At 33.5% G+C, this 21,040-nt stretch overlaps 1 protein-coding gene across 1 annotated transcript; it reads right to left on the reverse strand.

Annotated features, from left to right (window-relative positions):
- Positions 1-346: 346 nt before the first annotated feature.
- LOC140438749 (uncharacterized) lies at positions 347-3,867 on the reverse strand. The gene is made up of 2 exons (XM_072528396.1): positions 3,741-3,867; positions 347-1,536 (listed from the first exon to the last, which is right to left on the reverse strand). The coding sequence occupies exons 1-2, from the start codon at positions 3,865-3,867 to the stop codon at positions 347-349; spliced, it is 1,317 nt and encodes a 438-aa protein (XP_072384497.1).
- Positions 3,868-21,040: the final 17,173 nt, after the last annotated feature.

Below are 21,040 nucleotides of genomic sequence, written 5' to 3' on the forward strand. Positions count from 1 at the left end.
TCAGTTTTCTTGGAGTGCTGATGTCGGTTCCCATGACTACTTGAATCGTTTGGTCGGCTAACATGCTGTTGATTATTCGAGCGGTGGATTTACAGGAGTTTGTACGGAGGAGCTTGTATATTATGCCTTCTCTCCACACTGTATCGTAGGCCGCTGTTAGATCTATGAATGCGGCTGCAGTTTTAAGTTTACTCTGGAACCCTGCCTCAATAAATGTGGTAAGTGAAAGAACCTGATCTGCGCAGCTTCTTTTCGGTCGGAAACCTGCCTGATCAACCGGTATTGTTTCAAGTAGCTTTGGACTAATTCTGTTGTAGATAAGTCGTTCTAGTAACTTGAACGTTGCCTATAGTAGGACTATTGGTCTGTAGTTCTTAGGGTTGTTATAATTTGGCTTCCCTGGTTTTAATATGGCAATAATCTTTGAGCGTTTGAGTTCCTGTGGTATGATACCGGTCATCATAATATCTGTGAAAAAGTGGGCCATCCATTCTCTCGCATATTTGCCGCTGGTAATTAAGAAGTCGGGATGAATATTGTCAAAACCTGGGGCTTTACCTGGCTTTACATCCTTGAGAGCTATAGTGACTTCTTTGCAAGCGAAAGGGCGAGAGTATTCGGTTTCTGCAGATTGGAATTTTAAAGTTTTGAGCTCTCGTTTTACCTTGATTGTGTGTGGCTTGTCTTTCGGGGCCCTAGATGTAGATACCAGATGTGAGGCAATAGTGTTTGGGTTAATTGTTGTTTTGTTCCTTGTTATGGGAGTTCCGCTTCCTAATTTTCTTAGTAGTGTCCATGCTTGCCTACTTGATGTTTGAAAATTAAGACTTTCTACAGTTTCCGTCCATTTTTGTTGTCTCGCTGCATCTAGGCTATGGAGCAGTTCATCGGCTAATTCTTGATCGCCGCTTTCAAGGAAATTTTGGTACAGTTCTTCGCTGTTATGGGACCAACCAGGAATGTATTCTTTTCGGTAGCCTCTTGGTATATGATTTTTGGCCGTGCTTTTTACGGCTCCAACGAATCTTTTGTAATTTCTGATGATAGGGGGTATCCAGCCTAGAGTCTTGTCCAGTTCCGCAGAAAAGCTACCCCAAATGGCTTTCTTTAGATTCCAACGTGGGCGAGGGATGGATGTGATTATAGGAATCTGGGTTCCTGCCTCTAAGATCACTGGGCGGTGTTGGCTGTGTGGGAAGTCGTCCATTACTTTCAGAGAGACTGCTAGAGATTGCCCGTTTTTATTAGTAGAGACAAAACATAGATCAGGATTGTACTCCTTCTTCCATGCTGCTGACATGAATGTGGGTCGGTCTTTAGCGTCAAACTTTAGTGATAGGTGTTCGTTCTCCGCCCATTTTACTAGTGCATTCCCATTGCTGTTGCATTGTTTATATTTCCACTGCTCACGGTGACTGTTGTAGTCCTCCACGTATATTGACAGGTGCGGATGTGTGTCGATGACTTGAGCTGGCCAGGATATAGCCGATGGTTTGTAGGTGTTGGTAACGGTGATTCCTCTAAAGAGGAATCTTTCTGCAACGTATCTTGGTACGTTGACTGCTTCTCTTAGGCTGTTGTTGTGTGCCGCTTGTATTTTCTTTTTTGATGTGTTGCATATGTGTCCTCAAGCTAGGGATGCATATGTTAGTATGGGCAGTATTATGCTATTTATTAGTCTTATCTTTGTTTTTAGTCTGAGTTTATTTTTCTCCCTGTTAGTCCTCTTATAGATGCTCTTGCCATGTTTGCTTTTTTTATTGTGGCTTCTACGTGTTGTTGAATCTTAAGCCTTTGTCCATGATTACTCCGAGGTATTTTGCTTCGATTTTCCACTCAATGGGGTTGTCTTGCACAGTTACCTGTTCTTCTGGTTGCTGGTGCCTCTTTTTGAAAAGTACAGCCTGTGTCCTATCGGAGTTTATTGCTATTTTCCATTTTAAACTCCATTATTCTATATGTGTCATCGGCATAGAGGCTTAGTAGTGTACCTGGTGTTCTAGGTATGTCTGCTGTGTATATCGTGTACAGTAGAGGTGACAGTACCGCTAACCAGTGTGGCACTCCAGCCTCCGGGTTCCCTAGCTCTAATAGGACTTGTCCTATCCGGACTCTGAAACGACGGTTGCTCAAGTACGACGAGATCAGCCTTGTCCTTGCTCCACTGTACCCGTATCCTCTCATTTTGTATATTAGTCCTTTATGCCAGACTCTATCGTATACCTTGCTTACATCTAGGAAGGCAGCTCCTGTGTATTGTTTATCGTTGAATCCAGCTGCTATGTACTCTTTTAGTCTGAGTACTTGTAGCTCACTGGAGTGTTCTGATCTAAAACCGAATTGAGCTTCGGGTATTATCTCTAGTCTATCTGTTTCAGCTTAAAGTCTACTGAGTATTATTCTCTCTACAATCTTGCTGATTGCAGGTAGTAAGCTTATTGGTCTGTAGTTTTGCGGGAATGTGCTGTCTTTTTCGGGCTTTGGTAGCATTATGACATGGGTCTCTTTCCATCTGTTTGGGAATTTCTTGAATCTTAGCATTGTGTTTATGATGTTTATTAGATATACTATAGCTCCCGCTGGTAAGTATTTTAGAGCCCTGTTTGTGATTTGGTCGGGGCCAGGTGCTTTTTTCGGCGAGCTGTTTTTGATTAATTCATTTATCTCCTCTGGTGATGTAGGAGGGATAATTTCGTTTGGATTTTCAGGTCTTCCTCTTTGTCTTTCGACTTCTTCTATGAAGTCGATGTCCTCGTCTGGGTGGTAATTTAATGTACACTCTCTCTCGAGAGTACTCCTCATTACCTCTGCTTTTTTCCTCTGTGGTGTATACTATTCCATTTTCTCCATGTAATGGGGGTTTGGCTTTCTGTCGTTTCTCAAAATCCTCTGGAGTCTCCAGATATTTTGCATGTTTGGTCCTTGTTCTTCCATATCTCTTATGTGGTTTTCCCAGCTTTCACTACGGTGTTGTTGTAGTGCTGTTTTGACCTCTCTGTTTAGTCTGTTTGATCTGTTTTTGTCTGCCTGATTCCTTGTCCTTCTTGCTGTCTGCTTTGCTCTGTGCTTTTCCCTTATCAAGTCTTTTATTGCTTGTGGTATATCCTTTAATCTTCCTGTGTGCATTTCTACTTCCTCTTCTGTAGTGCTATTTCTGAGCGCTTGTTGGATGATGTTTTCCAACTCTAGGGCCCTGTCTTCTATTTCTCGTGGGTTGTCTATCACTCAAAATATGTTTAGTTCGGTGCTTACGAGTCTCTTAAAGTTTGTCCACTTTGTTTTCTTTTTGATTTTTCTGATTATGCTTTCTTCTTCCCACGTTCCTAGTTCCAATAGGATGGGATTGTGGTCAGTTGTGTCTTCATTTAACGTTTGTAGTTCTGTTTGTAGTCCTAGGTTTTTGCTACGACAATGTCTATGTGTGTAGGAAGTCCATTTCCTAGGTAATGCGTTGGGTCTGTAGGTTGCCATAACGTCTTCGTTGTTCTCGATGTATGCGTTTAGTAGTCTTCAATTTCTGGTCGTAGCTCTGTCGTTCCAATTTCTTCTTGCGTTTAGGTCTCCTATTATTATTGAGGGTTCGTCATTTAAAAACGTGTTTAGGTCTTCATCGATCCGTAGATCTTGTAGTCTCACGTAGGCGGAGGTAATATTGACTTCTCCTTGCCTCATTTGTGCTCTTATTGTTGTTGCTTGCATAGTATTTAGTTGCGGTGTTATTATTCTGATATGTTCTATGCCTTTTTTCACTAGAATTGCTGTGCCACCTGATCTTGCTGTATTGTCGTTGCTGTAGATGTCGTATCCTGGGAACTTAATGTTTATGTTGTTTGTAAGTTTCGTTTCTTGTATTGCAACGACATCCATTTCGTATCTGTTGACCAATTCGTCCAGTATATTCTGGTTGGTCCTTATGCCTCCTGGGTTCCAGGAGCCTATCCTCAAATATCCCCTATTTGCTTGCACTAGTTCAGTGCTAGCTTTATGTCGGCTATCGCTTCGTTTACTACCCTAGTTAGTAACTCTTTTACTGAGTTTACTAGGTCTTCTTGATGCTGCCTGGAAATGAGGATGGTGTTTTCATTTTCCTGCGCTTTCGCTGCTTGGGCGTAGGAAGGTCCGCCGGGAGTGATTTGCGGTCTTCTTTGCGTTGTTGTTCTTTGTCTTTGTTGGGGCTGTTGTTGGCGACCCTATGTTGGACATCTTGGACATCCTCTAAAGTTTGCCGGGTGTTGTCCTTGACAATTGGCGCATTTTGCCTTCTGTTCTTTCGGCATTTGGCAGCTTCTGTTGGGATGCTCTTCTCCGCATCTTACACAGCGAGGTGCTTTGAAGCACGCTCTCTGTGCGTGGTGGTAGCCCTGGCAGTTAAAACACTGTGTGAGCCCCGTTGCCTTTCTTAGGTCCTCTATTGTTACTTTCATATGCATCAGGTTGGTGATGCGTTTTAGCCTTTCGGTGTCCATCTCTCTTACAGATGGTTTTGGTACCCAAGTTTTCTTGGGTACTTCTTCTGTGTCCATCTGCGCTGGAGACGGAGGGCGTCGATCGGCTTGTATTTTTTTGGGGATTGTTCCCGTGACTTTTTTCTCCTCTGGTTGAGATTTCTTTGGGATGGCACCCGTGGCTTTGGTTTTTTTGTTTACCTGAGTTTTTAGGTTGTCCTCTGTTTTCTTATTTTCTGCCTGTTTATTCAGGTTTTCGTCACTCTTCTTCTTTTGTGCCTGGTTTTCCAGGTTAACCTCGGGTTTAGTTGATTGAATTTCTTATCCATGTGTTCAATGATAGACCTCTGTGAGGCTACCATTGTGTCTTTTAATTCTTCAATCTTCTACCTTAGTGTTGCTATTCCAGCATCTTTCTCCTTGAGCAACATCCTTAGTGTTTGTAGTTCGGACTTTTCGTCCTCACTACTCCTTTGTCTTTGCTTTTTTTGCGTCTGCCTTTTCGGGGTGTCTTCGTCCGTTGTTGCTGGCTCTGTTTCGCGGCTTCCCTCCGCTCGGTCTTTTGTCCTTTTCTCTTTGTTCTTGTCATCCCAAACGGTGGCACAGGGAGTATCCCGACGGGCTAAACGCCCGTATGCTTTTTCGCTTTCCTACGCCTCAATTTTGGCCTCCGTGAAGACTTGATTAAAAAACAAATCTCCCCGGTTTAGCCTCGTTTCAGCGTAGGTTTTTGCCTATCTGGCCTCGGCCACTGCACACGCCGTGTCTCCGCTTTACCGTGCTTACAATCATGGTCAGACTAAAAAGTCTGGATTTGACTCGGTCGCTGCAGCTCCTAGGCGGTGTCTTCGCTCGGCTCTCGCACGTCTGTACTGTTCAGCGGCTGGCGCTGAACTACTAAACTACTAACTACAAACGTGAATATCCAACAAGATGATGGAAATGACTAACTGATAACTAAGCTATAACAGTCGATTGATCCTAAGTAAACAGGGCATAACAAAAAGAATATTGCCGCTCATTGTTATTGAAAATGCAGAACTATCCTAACTGGTGTTTGTATGTACTTAAGATTATTCTGTACTGATAAAATAGTGATTTGCCAGTTAGGATTATAATGTTCGATACAAAATTTCAAAATTTCTACCTGTAAATTTAAAGTTATTAACTTAAGATTTTTCTGCATGAAAAAATACGGTATGTTTTACCTTTATATGGAATAAACGAAAAAAATAAATTTTTTGAGTTTTGCATTCAGGTGACGAATTATATATATATATATATATATATATATATATATATATATATATATATATATATATATATATATATATATATTTATTATTTATTACGAACAGCTAAACCGCCAAAACGAAACTTAACACACGAGGAAAAAGAGGCATTAAATTCATTGCGCAAAAATAAAGAAATCATTGTACTTCCAGCTGATAAAGGCAATGCTACGGTGGTTATGAATGTCATAGACTACGATCAAAAGATGAAAGATATTCTAGACGATCCATCATACGAGAAGATATCGACTGACCCGACAACATATCTAGAAAAAACAACAAAAGTAAAAATACAAACATCTAATATCAATAAAGAACATCATTTTCAACTTATTCCACGGGAAAAATCATCGAGATGTCCAAAACTGTACGGTCTACCAAAAGTTCACAAGGATGGATTACCACTACGACCAATAGTGAGCTCCATCGGATCACCGTTACAACCACTGGCAAGGTTCCTGGCTGAAAAGCTACAGCCTTACGCAGAAGAAGCTGATTCCTACGTTAAGAACGCAGGCCACTTCATCGAGCGTATAAAAGATGTTACTCTTGGGCCGGGACACTTGTTAGTAAGTTTCGATGTTGTTTCACTTTTTACCAACGTTCCCATCAATGAATCCTTGGAAATTATAAGCAGAAAATACCCAGTACCGCAAGATACCCTAAATTTGACGAGGCACTGCTTAAACAACACATATTTTATATATGGTGATCAACGGTACAAACAAGTTGAAGGGGCACCGATGGGTTCACCGCTATCTCCCGTGATAGCAAATCTTTTTATGCAAGACATAGAGGAACGGGCAATAAGAACAGCAGAATATAAACCCAAACTATGGCTTAGATATGTGGACGACACTTTCATCATATGGACACATGGAGTAGACAAACTTACTGCATTTCTAGAATACATTAACAGTATCCATCCCAAGATCAAGTTTACGATGGAATTAGAAAGTAATCAACAACTACCTTTCCTAGACGTCTTAATAATAAAGAAAGAAAACGGCAACATTGGATATACAGTGTATCGAAAACCAACCCACACTGACAGATACCTACATGCAGATTCACACCACCATCCTTCACAATTGAATTCAGTCATAAAAACTCTGACTATAAGATCTGAACGACTAACAGACGAAGAACACAAGAAAGAAGAAATGCAGAAAGTTACAAAAGCGTTAAAAAACAACGGCTTTTTCACACACAGAATCGAAAAGGCACGAAGACCACAAAAAACAACAAAAGAAATAAAAGAAGACGAAAAACCGATTGCCAAAACCACTCTACCGTATATTAAAGGCACAACAGAGAAGATAAGCAGGGTCCTGAGAAAACACAAAATAGAGACTGTCTTCAACACCGACAGAAAAATCGCAAACATATTACCATCTGCCAAGACAAAGATTCCCCTAGAAAACCAAGGAGTATACAAAATTCCCTGTGGAGAATGCGATAGAGCCTATATTGGACAGACAAATAGAAGGATTCAAGTAAGACAAGAAGAACATCGCAATGCCATCGAACGAAAAGAAACGACGTCATCCCTAGCCCAGCATTCTTTAGCTACAGGACACAAAATTGACCTCAAACATACGGTAATGTTAGCGAATGTCGAAAACAAGAGAAAACGAATTATCAGAGAAGCCATAGAAATAGAAAAACAAGAAAATAATTTAAATTCTCGAGACGATGCCCAAAGATTGCCAAAAACATGGAAAACAATTATCCCGAAGAATAACGCAAGAACGGAATCGACCAAGACCCCGCCCACTGACCTGCGCACTGGACCAATTACAAGAGCGCGCGCAACGCACAGTAACTACAAAAGCAAGCTGCCTAACACCCGTAGCGTCACTTCCACTCGAACATCGACAAGAAGCAGATATATATATATATATATATACATATATATATATATATATACATATATATATATATATATATATATATATATATATATACATATATATATATATATATATATATATATATATATACATATATATATATATATATATATATATATATATATATATATATATATACATATATATATATATATATATATATATATATATATATATATACATATATATATATATATATACATATATATATATATATATATACATATATATATATATATATATATATATATATATATATATATATACATATATATATATATATATATATATATATATATATATATATATATATATATATATATATATATATATATATATATATATAATTCGTCACCTGAATGCAGAACTCAAAAAATTTATTTTTTTCGTTTATTCCATATAAAGGTAAAACATACCGTATTTTTTCATGCAGAAAAATCTTAAGTTAATAACTTTAAATTTACAGGTAGAAATTTTGAAATTTTGTATCGAACATTATAATCCTAACTGGCAAATCACTATTTTATCAGTACAGAATAATCTTAAGTACATACAAACACCAGTTAGGATAGTTCTGCATTTTCAATAACAATGAGCGGCAATATTCTTTTTGTTATGCCCTGTTTACTTAGGATCAATCGACTGTTATAGCTTAGTTATCAGTTAGTCATTTCCATCATCTTGTTGGATATTCACGTTTGTAGTTAGTAGTTTAGTAGTTCAGCGCCAGCCGCTGAACAGTACAGACGTGCGAGAGCCGAGCGAAGACACCGCCTAGGAGCTGCAGCGACCGAGTCAAATCCAGACTTTTTAGTCTGACCATGATTGTAAGCACGATAAAGCGGAGACACGGCGTGTGCAGTGGCCGAGGCCAGATAGGCAAAAACCTACGCTGAAACGAGGCTAAACCGGGGAGATTTGTTTTTTAATCAAGTCTTCACGGAGGCCAAAATTGAGGCGTAGGAAAGCGAAAAAGCATACGGGCGTTTAGCCCGTCGGGATACTCCCTGTGCCACCGTTTGGGATGACAAGAACAAAGAGAAAAGGACAAAAGACCGAGCGGAGGGAAGCCGCGAAACAGAGCCAGCAACAACGGACGAAGACACCCCGAAAAGGCAGACGCAAAAAAAGCAAAGACAAAGGAGTAGTGAGGACGAAAAGTCCGAACTACAAACACTAAGGATGTTGCTCAAGGAGAAAGATGCTGGAATAGCAACACTAAGGTAGAAGATTGAAGAATTAAAAGACACAATGGTAGCCTCACAGAGGTCTATCATTGAACACATGGATAAGAAATTCAATCAACTAAACCCGAGGTTAACCTGGAAAACCAGGCACAAAAGAAGAAGAGTGACGAAAACCTGAATAAACAGGCAGAAAATAAGAAAACAGAGGACAACCTAAAAACTCAGGTAAACAAAAAAACCAAAGCCACGGGTGCCATCCCAAAGAAATCTCAACCAGAGGAGAAAAAAGTCACGGGAACAATGTATATATATATATATATGTATATATATGTATATATATATATATATATATATATATATATATATATATATATATATATATTGAAACTTACTGAACAACTAACTGTAACTAACTTTCTTACTAACTCTAACTAACTTTCTTACTAACTCTAACTAACTTTCTTACTAACTGCACTGGCCATTTTGAATCCAAATCACCGAGTATTTATACCTTTTCAATCTTCTAGAACCATCTGGCAAGAAATCATATTCGATTTGTTCCATTTCCTCCATATCTGAATTTTCTGGAATAGTCCATTTCGCAAACAGGCTATCCTCCGTGATCTAGAGAATTCTTTACTTTTCTATCGAGAATTTTATCGACATTTAGGCCTTTCTATCAGTAAGCTGTTAGTGTTGTTATTATTAGTGTTATACTTAGATCTGGTATCATCCTTTTATAATAATTAATTATTCCAATGAATCCTCTTAAAGTTCTTAAATTGTGTGGTGTTTTATATTCCTGAATGACCTGTGTCCGTTCTGGATCCATTTCAATTCCCTTAGTGTTAAGTTTATAACCTAGATATATTACTTCTTTTTGAAAAAATGTACATTTTTCTTGATTTATTTTTAGTCCAACTTTGTCTAATCTGTTAATTATAATTTTTAGGTGTTTCTCATGATCTTCAGCCGTTTTAGAAAAAATTAATATATCATCAATGTAGTGAATTACAAAATGTTCATATTGATCCAGAATATCATGAAGACATCTACATAGAACACTACAAGATGATTGAAGTCCAAATGGTACTACTTTGAATTGATATACTACTCCATCTATCTGAAATCCCGTATACTGTCTACTTTTTCTTTCTAGAGGCATTAACCAGAAACTATGCTGTAAATCGATTTTAATGAAAAATGACATTCCTGTAATTCTTCCTAGTATTCCATCTATACTCATTGGTGCTTCAAATTGCTTTTCAGTGATCTTGTTAATATTCATTGCATCCAAACATAACCTGATTTCACCTGATCTTTTACGTACTACTACTATAGGGTTTATAAAACGTGTATCTGCCTTCTCAATGATTCCATCTTCTGCAATTCTATTTTCTTTATTGACAAGTCCCTTGTGTTGCTGCAATATGGAAACGACTATTGATTTATATTCTTCAGGGCAATTTAAAACTTTTATCACATCTTCTTTACAAATAAAATTATTCTTCATTATGTACTCATTATTCCTTGCTTCCAATTTTACGCACTCCACCTCGTAGGCATCCATCTGCTTAAAATTTCCATTCCTTAAATATTCACTACAATTATTCTTTACATTCTTTTGGGACATTTCCCTATCATCAAAATACATTTCTTCTTCATAAACATCATTATTTTCTTTTAATAATATCCTATCAACTCTTATTCCTTCTTCCACCTCATCTTTCTGCATAAATTTAATTATTTGCCCTTCCAAAGTTACCATTTTTTCTTCAAAATCTATCTTTATTTTCTTCTTTTCCAATTCATCATTTCCCATTAATATATCAACACATAAATCCTTGACAATAAATCCTTGCATATTAATTTCTTTATTAAGAATATTAATTTTAAAATTTTCTAGTTTATCAATTTCACCCACCTTCTTATTATTTGCACCAACAATTTTAATTTTTGGAATCTTTATTATATCTGATAGTTTTAGTGTATTAAAAATAAAATTCTCTAAGACTAAAGTACTTTCTGAACCAGTATCTATCATAACCTTAATCATTTTATTTTTGGCCAAAGCATTTATATAAATTAAATTAATAGATTCAATAATTTTATCTTCATCTAAAGAAATAAATTCAGAAGGTTTTTCATAATAGCAATGGCCCAACTTGTAATTCAGAAAGTTTACTGAACAAAATTTTGATTGTTAGAATTGTCAGATTGTATCTGACCACTTGGATTTGACGTCCTATGTCTTTCCCTACTATGACTTCTACTCACATTTTCTTGCCTTGTACTATTTCGTTCCCTGTCTTCGCAGCTTCTATTCCTTCGTACACAATTTATCTGTCTGTTGTAATTAGGTCGTTCTGTATTTCTTCTATTTTTAAAATCTTGTCTATTATTGTTAGTATTGTTATTAAAATGTTGTCTATTATAACTCGTATTGTTATTAAAATTCTGTCTGTTTTGATTATTGTTATTATTATTGAAATTTTGTAAATTATCACCATATCTAGTATTGTTGTATGATTGTCTATATTGTTGATAATTATTCTTATTATATTGTAAATTATTATTGTTTTTCTTGTTATTACTATTATTCATTCTAATATCATTGTTATCATTATTACTTGTCATATTACCTCTTTGTATTCTTTGAATAAAATTAATAAAACTTTCTATTGTTTGAATATTTTGTACAGTTACTGTTTGCACAACATCAGCATCAAAATGTCTTGATACATTTAAGACTGTTTCATCCTCTCTAAGTGGTGGTTCTAAATGTTTTGTAACCGTTATCAGTTTTAATGCATAATCGACCATATTTGATTTTAAATTGTGATTATACTTTCCAAAATATAGAATTTCTCTAAATTTGGCTTGCTCTAGTTCACCCCAATAATAATTTAAAAATTTATTTTCAAATGTTTGAAAATAATCTAAATCATTTTCAATACTGGCAAACCAAGTTGCAGCATTATCATTTAATGTCATTCTAATATAATCTTTAATATCATTAATATTATTCACTAATTTAATTTATGTTTTAAACTATCTTCTATCTTTCTTCTGCCTTTCATTTCGGCAACTCTATTTTCTGTTCTATATCTATCTTATTATCTTGAATAATCCTATTTACTTCTGTACTCTCATTTTCTATCCTTTTCTTGTAGTTATTCCGTATATTTTTTATTTCATTTGCTACTTTTTTCTCTGCAGCTTCAAGTTTTTTATCTATTTGTTTTTCTATTTGTTTTACAATTTTATTATTATTATCTTCTATTTTCTTTTCTAATTTTCTATAATTCTCTTCCATTTTTTTCGTGTTCTCTTTCATTTTTTTCGTATTCTCTTCCATTTTCTTTGTATTCTCTTCCATTTTCTGTTTCATTTTTTTCATGTCTTCTTTGACTTCTTTTGAATTCTCTTCCATTGTCTTGTTCATTTGCATCATTAATGACATTAAAGCTGCCATATTGACATTTTCCTCTCTTTCTGGATTCATTTCTGCAGTATCTTGTGGAACTTGAACTAAACTCTCCTCTTGTATAGGTTGTGTTTCTACTTCCACATCTTCTTCATTCTTTTTGCTTCTTGTACCTTTCTTTCCTTGAGACATTTTGAGACTTTACTTGTTCAAATATAATTAAAAATAAAATCTATAATTTTTTTTTTCTAATGATAATTAATTTAATTATATGAGAGCACTTATCTTCCCAAACTAATTCTTTTAAATAGAGAGCCACCGCGGTGGGCGCCAAATTGTGATGATGTATTATTTGTGAATAATGAGCAATGAGTGTTTTTTAATAATATATATATATATATATATATATATATATATATATATATATAGGGTTTTTATCGCGGTAGAATAATCAAAGAGAGGAAAATGCAATACTTGGGTCATGTGCTGAGAGGCGAAAGATATGAATTACTTCAAGTTATACTGGAAGGAAAAGTACAGGGCAAAAGATCAGTAGGAAGACGCCAGAACTCGTAGCTGAAAGACCTGAGGAGATGGTTCGACCGCTCATCCGCAGAGATCTTTCGCGCAGCAGTTTCCAAAACTACAATTGCCATTTGGATCGCCAACCTTCGAAAGGAGACGGCGCAATGAGAAGAAGAAGAAGAAGATCGCGGTTCTCAAAGAATTAGTTTGTAAACACTTTTTGAAATTATCTTTATTGTATCTATTATGAAACACACATATATATCTAACATAACCAATGCAAAATTTAAATAAAACTATCTTTAAATTAAAACTCTTATGAAACTAATTAAATTATATAGACAATGTAAAATTTAAACAAACTATCTTTAAAATTGAAATAATTATGACACTAACTAAATTATATTAACAAAATTTTGTACCTTTCTGTCACTGAATGCCTAAATGAACTGTTTTCCACTATATAGATTTTAATCACCACTCAATGTCTTCGTTCTCAGCCTCGGTTATCCTTGTTTTTGTGAAATTCCTTTTTCCTATTATCAGCTTCCACCAAAGAAAAATATTTTTCTTCTTAATAGCATTTATATTTATTCTTCTTTTCAATATACCAATATCCAATCACCAAATATATTATATAATTTTAATTTTCAATTAATACTTCTTCCATTATCCAATCACCATTCATACATAACATAATTTTTAATCTTCAATAATATTTTCTTTATACTGTTTCTTAATCTTCATTTAACTCACTATATTGAACATCTGTACCTTCTGACTGACTATCTTGAAACTTACTGAACAACTAACTGTAACTAACTTTCTTACTAACTCTATCAAACTTTCTTACTAACTGGACTGGCCCTCTTCAATCCAAATCACCGAGTATTTATACCCCTTTCAATGTTCCAGAACCATCTGGCAAGAAATCTTATTCGATTTGTTCCATTTCCTACATATCTGAATCTTCTGGAATAGCCCATTTCGCAAACAGGCCATATTCTGTGATCTAGAGAATTCTTTACTTTTCTATCGAGAATTTTATCGACATTTAGGCTTTTCAGATCAGAATATAAACTTAAATCAGTAACTACATGTAAACTAAACATTTTAAACTAACATATAACCCTATTTCATATTCTCAATTATTATTTTTCTGTCTGTGACTTAAATGTATAGTTGGTTGCCTATGCACATGGCTCACTTAAATATATTTACAATATTATAATTATTAAAATAAAACTTTTTTACACTTATTATATGCTAATTTCTTAAGAATACCCTCACATAAATAATTTTTATAATATTCCCTAGTATATAACTTATAAATTAATTTTTTAAACACTATTTTTCTTTCTCCTATATTCATATCATTAATATATATATATATATATATATATATATATATATATATATATATATATATATATATATTATAATATGTATATATATATATATATATATATATATATATATATATATATATATATATATATATATATATATATATATATATGTTAAAAAGTGTAGGTGAGAGACCACATCCCTGTTTGAGGCCTTTTGTTGCGGTGATTGTTTTTGTTATTTCATTACCTAACTTTATTTGCACTTGTGTTTCTTTTTGTCTTTGTGTTATATTCATCCATTTCTCTCTAACGCGCATTCTTCTCATTGCTTCCCATAGTTGTTTCCTGGGCAGGCTATCATATGCTTTCTCTAAGTCGATAAAGGTCATATGTGTTTCAATGTTTTTTTCTTTGTTCTTTTCAATCACCTGTCTCATAATGAATATATTATCTAAACATGATCTGGCTTTTCGGAATCCGGCTTGTTCTTCGCTATAATGGTCCATGTGTTGTTCTAGTTTTTCTTTTATAACTGATGAAAAGATTCTTGCTATTGAAGGCATTACACTGAACCTTCTGTAGTTATTTGGTGACCTTTTGTTACCTTTTTTGAAAATGGAGGACATGTATGATAAATTCCACTCATCGGGAATCTTCTCTCCTGCTTCGATTTTATTGAACAACATTCGTATAAAGGATACTATCCTTGCGCCTTCATATTTCAGCAGTTCCATTTTTATGTTTCCTGGTCCTGGTGCTTTATTGTTTTTGGATTTCTTTAGTACGACGAATTTGTAACAAAGGATAAACTACGATTATGCCTTGACTCATTAGAATGTTTATAATTACACTTTGGCTCCGTATAAGTTGGGACCCGCGACGATTTTTTAGATTCACTTACGCTACTGTTCAAATTATCGTAAGCAATGTACTGAGTTTTAATAAACTCTACCAATTTTTGAAATGACGGGATTTTATTCGATTTATTTTCTAACTCAAATAACTTTACTGAATCCGCGTCTAGTTTCGACAAAAGTAAATTAAACATGATAAAGTCCCAATGTTCTGTCGAAAGACCTAATGTTTTCAATGCGGCTAAATTTTCTAAAAACGTGTCTACTAACTTAGCCAGATTTTTCGAATTAACTACGGGTATTTTCTCTACGCTTATGATCGCATCCCAATGCGCGGCCGTACAACGACGAACATTTGTGTACCGTTTAACAATTAGATCGTAAGCAATTTGATAATTATCGCTATTTATTGACAAATTACGAATCAAACTAAGTCGAGTCCCTTCTAAACATCCTTTCAAATACTTAAACTTTTCTACGTCTGCTAGGCCTGCGTTATTATGTACGACCGAATTATATAAGTCTAAAATTGAACTAAACTCCTTAAAATCACCCTTAAATTTAGGCAGCTCTATTTTAGGCAAGCGAATATTAGATTGTGGAACTACTACCGATCTAAACGGTTCTGGAGTTTCATATTGTGGCTCAAATAATTCCGCACTAAATAGTTTTATTTTGTAAAATTGTTCCAAAAATAACTCCCGAACATTTTCTTCAACCCTCGTATCCGCGTCTGGTACAGAAAGAATATTACCAATATTTGTGTGATGTTTTAAGAATTCTTTACGAATCGAATTTAATTCTTCTACTCTAATTTTAAATAAAGGTCGGATCGAAATATCACTTAAAGATTTAAAACCCAAATCGAAAATTACCTGAATGTCATTTAAAGCAGTTTTTCTTAAAAATTTGAGCTTTTTATTCTTCTCTTCTAACTTCTCCATTGCAAAATCTAACAAATTCCAATAATATTATACAAACGAAAATGTACAAGAATGTGATCTAAAACCGCGAAATTACCGATTTGAAATTTGATACTTTATTAAAACGACTATAATCCCCTTTTAAAAAGTCCCATATGGTCCACTTTAAAAGGTCATAAAATTCTCGAGCCTCGAATTTAATAGCTTTCGACAAGAGACGCAACTTAATGAACCCGGTTTTTTAAGATAAGAACCCTCACAACGATAAAAAATACGACATTAGACGACACCAACCATTCAAATTTATATTATAAGGAAATATTTTTTTCAACAAATGAGTTCAAATCAAAATGTTGGGGTTCAACAAACACATGTACTATTAGGAATTAATAGTAATTAAATTAACACGAACTATTCCTTCGATAGCTCTGACAAGATGAATGAACTTTAACTCATAGGTGCAAGTAATTATCCAAATTTAAATGGTTGCAATAAACAATCAAAAACAATTTATAGGTTTAGGTAAATCTAGGAAAAAACTTACCGCTGGCTCTAATTACCATGGTTTGCACTACTTTACAAAACAACGAACAAAACGAATTCAATATGCGTGCATGGGTTCACTTGCCGGGTGCGTCTGTTCTTCTCAACGACTTACTCTCTTGTGTTCTTTAGCGAGATGTGCTCCCGAACCTCAGCGGTCTATTAAGGATCGAATGAATACAGAGAGGACAAATGTATTGATTAGTTCACACAACGATATTTGAATTTAAACAGTATTGATTCTGTAACTGATTTAGAGGATTGCGCTTTTATGGACACAGGGGATGAAATGTCAGAAAAACATGATACAAATATTAAAAATACTATTTATTCTAATGACCCTTTAAACAAATGCTCACGGTTTTCAGATGCACAAGATTGTAATAGCGATAGTGATGATTCGATAATATCTTATAAGGACGTTGATGAGTTTGTAGAAGATGAATTAGGTAGTACATCTAGCTTGAATGAAGTTTTTGATTGTAAATCATTTGATACAAATCTGACCATCAATGAGGAACTTTCAGAAACGAGTTTAAAATGTTTATCAATAGTTGAAAGAGTATCAAATAATGCATCTTCGACTAGCTCAACTTCTCTTTATCTCAATTCAGTTAAGTACCTTGCCGGATATTTTGGATACAAATGTCTAAAGAAACTAATTGTGAAAAGTGTGAAAATTATTTTGTTCGTAAAAATGTTAGTTTTGTTTCAATGACAGATCTTTTATTATTTTTTAAAGCTTATAAAGTTACTCAAAATAGAAACGAACTTGGTAATCTTTGCGTACCTATAGATGAATTTACAGAAGTAATACGTATTTCACTTGATATTTTTGATGTTAAGTTTAAAAATGTTTGTTATTTGGAAAATATCAGTAAGTTGATTTTAAATGCTATAAAAAAAATTAAATGAAATCAATATATCATTTTTAAACATTGATGACTCTTGTAAATCACATCCACAACGGTTATTAGAATTTTTTGTTAGAGTTATTCAATAATTTAAAATGGATTAATAAAGATAATCGAGATATTAGAAGAGCTAGAAAATCTTAAAATTGCTAGTAGTGATAAGCCAAATCTAAAACTTCAAAAAATGAGCCATCAATAGGTAATGTAAAAAAGCAATTTCAATTTTAGAATAAAAATTTCTTAAATATACATTCAGCTATAACAATTTTTAGTTTATTTTCTTTAATACCTTACCTAATTTTTCAATTTTTTTAATACTTTTATTTCACTGCTTCATATTTTAAGTTATATACAGAATTGCTTTTTTGTCATTAATATTTTAAATATTATTATTTTTCCTTTTAATAATATTACTAATACCCTTTTTTTCAGAAATATTTGACAATATTAATAAAAAAAAAACAAAAAAAAACATAAAAACTAACAAAACAAAAAAAAACAACAAAAATTATAGTCAAGAATTTATTTTTCTTCTTCCTCTTCTTTTTATATCTACATGACTGTCTGTTTTTCAATGTGCCTCCAGTAAGTTGTCGTTCCATCGTTTTCATGGTCTTCCTACTGATCGTCTTCCTATTGGGGAACCGTCTCTTGCCGTCTTTACTACTCTTTTTGTTGCCATTCGGCTTATATGTTCGTTCCATTCTACTCTTCTATTTCTTACACAGTTCTTGATGTTCTCCACCTTGCATCTACGTCGTATATCTGTGCTTCTAGGTCTGTCCCATAATGTCTTACCACCAATTTTTCTACGTCTTTTCATCTCTGCTGTTTCTAACATCCTTTTTGTCCTCTCTGCATCGGGTCTTGTTTCGGCCGCGTATGTCATTATTGGTCTGATAACTGTCTTGTAAATTCTGCCTTTCGTTTTTTTCCCGATAATTTATTTTTATGGCAAATAATCCATTTTGAAAGCGATATTTCTCTTGAATGTATACTGCATATATTTAATCGCCAATAAGTTTCTTTCTTTAATGATATTTTTGCACATATTTAATCAGTTTAATTTATGATCATATTGAACAATCACACTTATCCCTTCTCTCCTTTCTTATCGTCCTTCTCTTCTTTATTATTATCTTACACTCAGAGTTCAAAAGTCATCTTTTTTGGATCTTTAAAATATTGAAAAAGTGTGAATCCATCGTTTTATACTTTTTTTTAATCCAGTTGACGTATTTCGAAAAAATATTAAGTAATCAAATAGTAAATTTTTATATACATAGGATGCCTAACTTTTGGACTCTGAGTATATTTCTTACCATCCTGGTGGGAGATAACTGCTATCTTCTTTCTTGGTTCCCGCTGAGTAATATTAACTTGCCTATTATTACAAATTAATTAAACATTATTAACATTGTTATAAGAAAATTAATATTAGCTAAGAGCAGCAATATTTACAAATAAAAGGTTTTTAAACTATCTACTATTCTTACCTTTAAAACGTTTATAATTTCTCATATATTTTTATTTTCTATTTTTTGTTTTTTAATATCTCTGTAACATTTATTTTAACAAATGTCGATATACATATAGAGATATATAAATATTTTATTTTATTTGGTGAGTTAATATTTTTTTTCTAGTTCAACTTGTAAGATATTTTGTATTTTTTAGCAGCTCTTGAAAATTATTGTAAACACAATTGAAAGCTCGAGATAAAAAATAGTTACATACTATCCCCACTTTATTGACTCCAACCAATCCAAAACATATTTATATATTTTTTCCAAACGAGTCACAAGCACTTCTTTTTTCTTATATATATATATATATATATATATATATATATATATATATATATATATATATATATATATATATATATATATATAATGAAAAGAATATTATTTAGTTGAATATACTATGTAGTAATTAAACATATACAAGTTAACATTTGGTTTCATTTTTGAAACGAATAATTTATTCATTCATTCATATATGAATAAAAAAATCACTTATGAAGATTATATTTTAGTCAATGTCATAAATTTCTAGATAAAATTTATTTTAATTGTAATTAATGTCAACAGTTTATTTTCAATTAAGTATAAATCAGTTTAAGACTATATTGTAATAATTTCACCAATATTCATTCATTGTGAAAATTATGTTTTAGATACTACTAGTTGTTATTTTAAAACGAGATTAAATAGTACCCATACCGCGTAAACACTTTCACATATGTAACCTATTCATTAAAAGGTACTGTTAAATATTTCAAAAATAAATCAGGAATGCTTTTTGTTTAAAATTATGGATGAAATGGAAGTTTGGAAGTTTCGGCGAAATGGAAAATTTCATAATTTAGTAAAAAGTTTCATTGAATACTTTTTTGAACAGGACAATTGTTCAATGAAATAATTTGGAAAATTGTCTAAAAAGTTTGATGAAATGTCCAGAGAAAATTAAATTTTTGGTTGAAAAATTTTGAAATTTTTAAAAATGTTTCATTAATTTTTGGACAGAAAACCAGTATAATAAAAAGTTATGTGATAGTTTTTCGTTGTGTTGGAACAAACCTATTTTTAATTCAAAGTATAAAATTAAAAAAATAAATACTTTGAATATTGTAAATATCATACATTTTTAAGTTTTAAAATTAAAAATTTAACAATTTAATATATTAAAAATAAAGATTATATTGTGAAAAAACAAAAAAAAAAGACAGTTTGCAAATCAATGGCATCGAAGTTTGTTTAGGCGTAGATGCAAAGTTACCCGTTCGTACTCCTTTCCCACTTCCCCCTAACTACATATTTCATCATGAAATTTTCATGATAGTTTTAAGCCGACGGCCACGGCGCCACGCTTTGAGTTTATGCAGCCACCCTCTTAAGAGGCTACATCAGAGCGTCATCAAGACGGAAAACGCGATCCAAGATTACAGCTTTAATTTTGAATATTTTTTCGAGATATTTTTCACACATATACGTGATATAGCAAAGAATGGCGGTACGGAGCCCAATTTGAGAAATATGTTATTTTGTGGAAATTACTCTATAACTAAATAAAATATTACAAAAACGAGTCCGTACCGCCATTAAGAAAAACAAAAAAATACACTTTCTTTAAATAAACTTTTTTATCCCATGCCTAGATTTTGTGTCACATTGGAATTACTAAAATCCCCTAAAATCAATGATCTATAACAAGAAATCGAACTTAATTGAGTGAGTTGGCAACATAGAGAATTAGTCAGCTCATCACATTTGCACACCTGAGTTACATGGTACGAAAGTCCGGACCTGGCAGAATCGCAACCAACACCTGCGGCTTACTCTGCAGTTTCCCCAGAAGTTGTCGTATTGTTTCTTTGTTATTTGCATTGTAAAAATTATTATTATTCTTGGTCTTGTTCAGTTTAGATGCATTAAAATTGTAGCTTAGAAATAAAAATATTTTTTAAAAACAAATTTCATTTTTTGAAATTTAAATTTGGCGCAGTCAGTAGGATTTGTGCGAGTCGAGAAACTGTGAATTTCGTATCTATCGGAAAGCAGACTTTTTCGGGACTTTGGTGTTTCAACGCCTTAAGTGCAAATCCAAAGAACATTCCGTTTAGTGGAAAGCAGCCCCCATTGGAAAGCAGCCCTTCAGTGACAGCA

The sequence above is a fragment of the Diabrotica undecimpunctata genome, chromosome 4 (assembly GCF_040954645.1).
Source record: "Diabrotica undecimpunctata isolate CICGRU chromosome 4, icDiaUnde3, whole genome shotgun sequence".
In the NCBI taxonomy this organism is placed as follows: domain Eukaryota; kingdom Metazoa; phylum Arthropoda; class Insecta; order Coleoptera; family Chrysomelidae; genus Diabrotica; species Diabrotica undecimpunctata.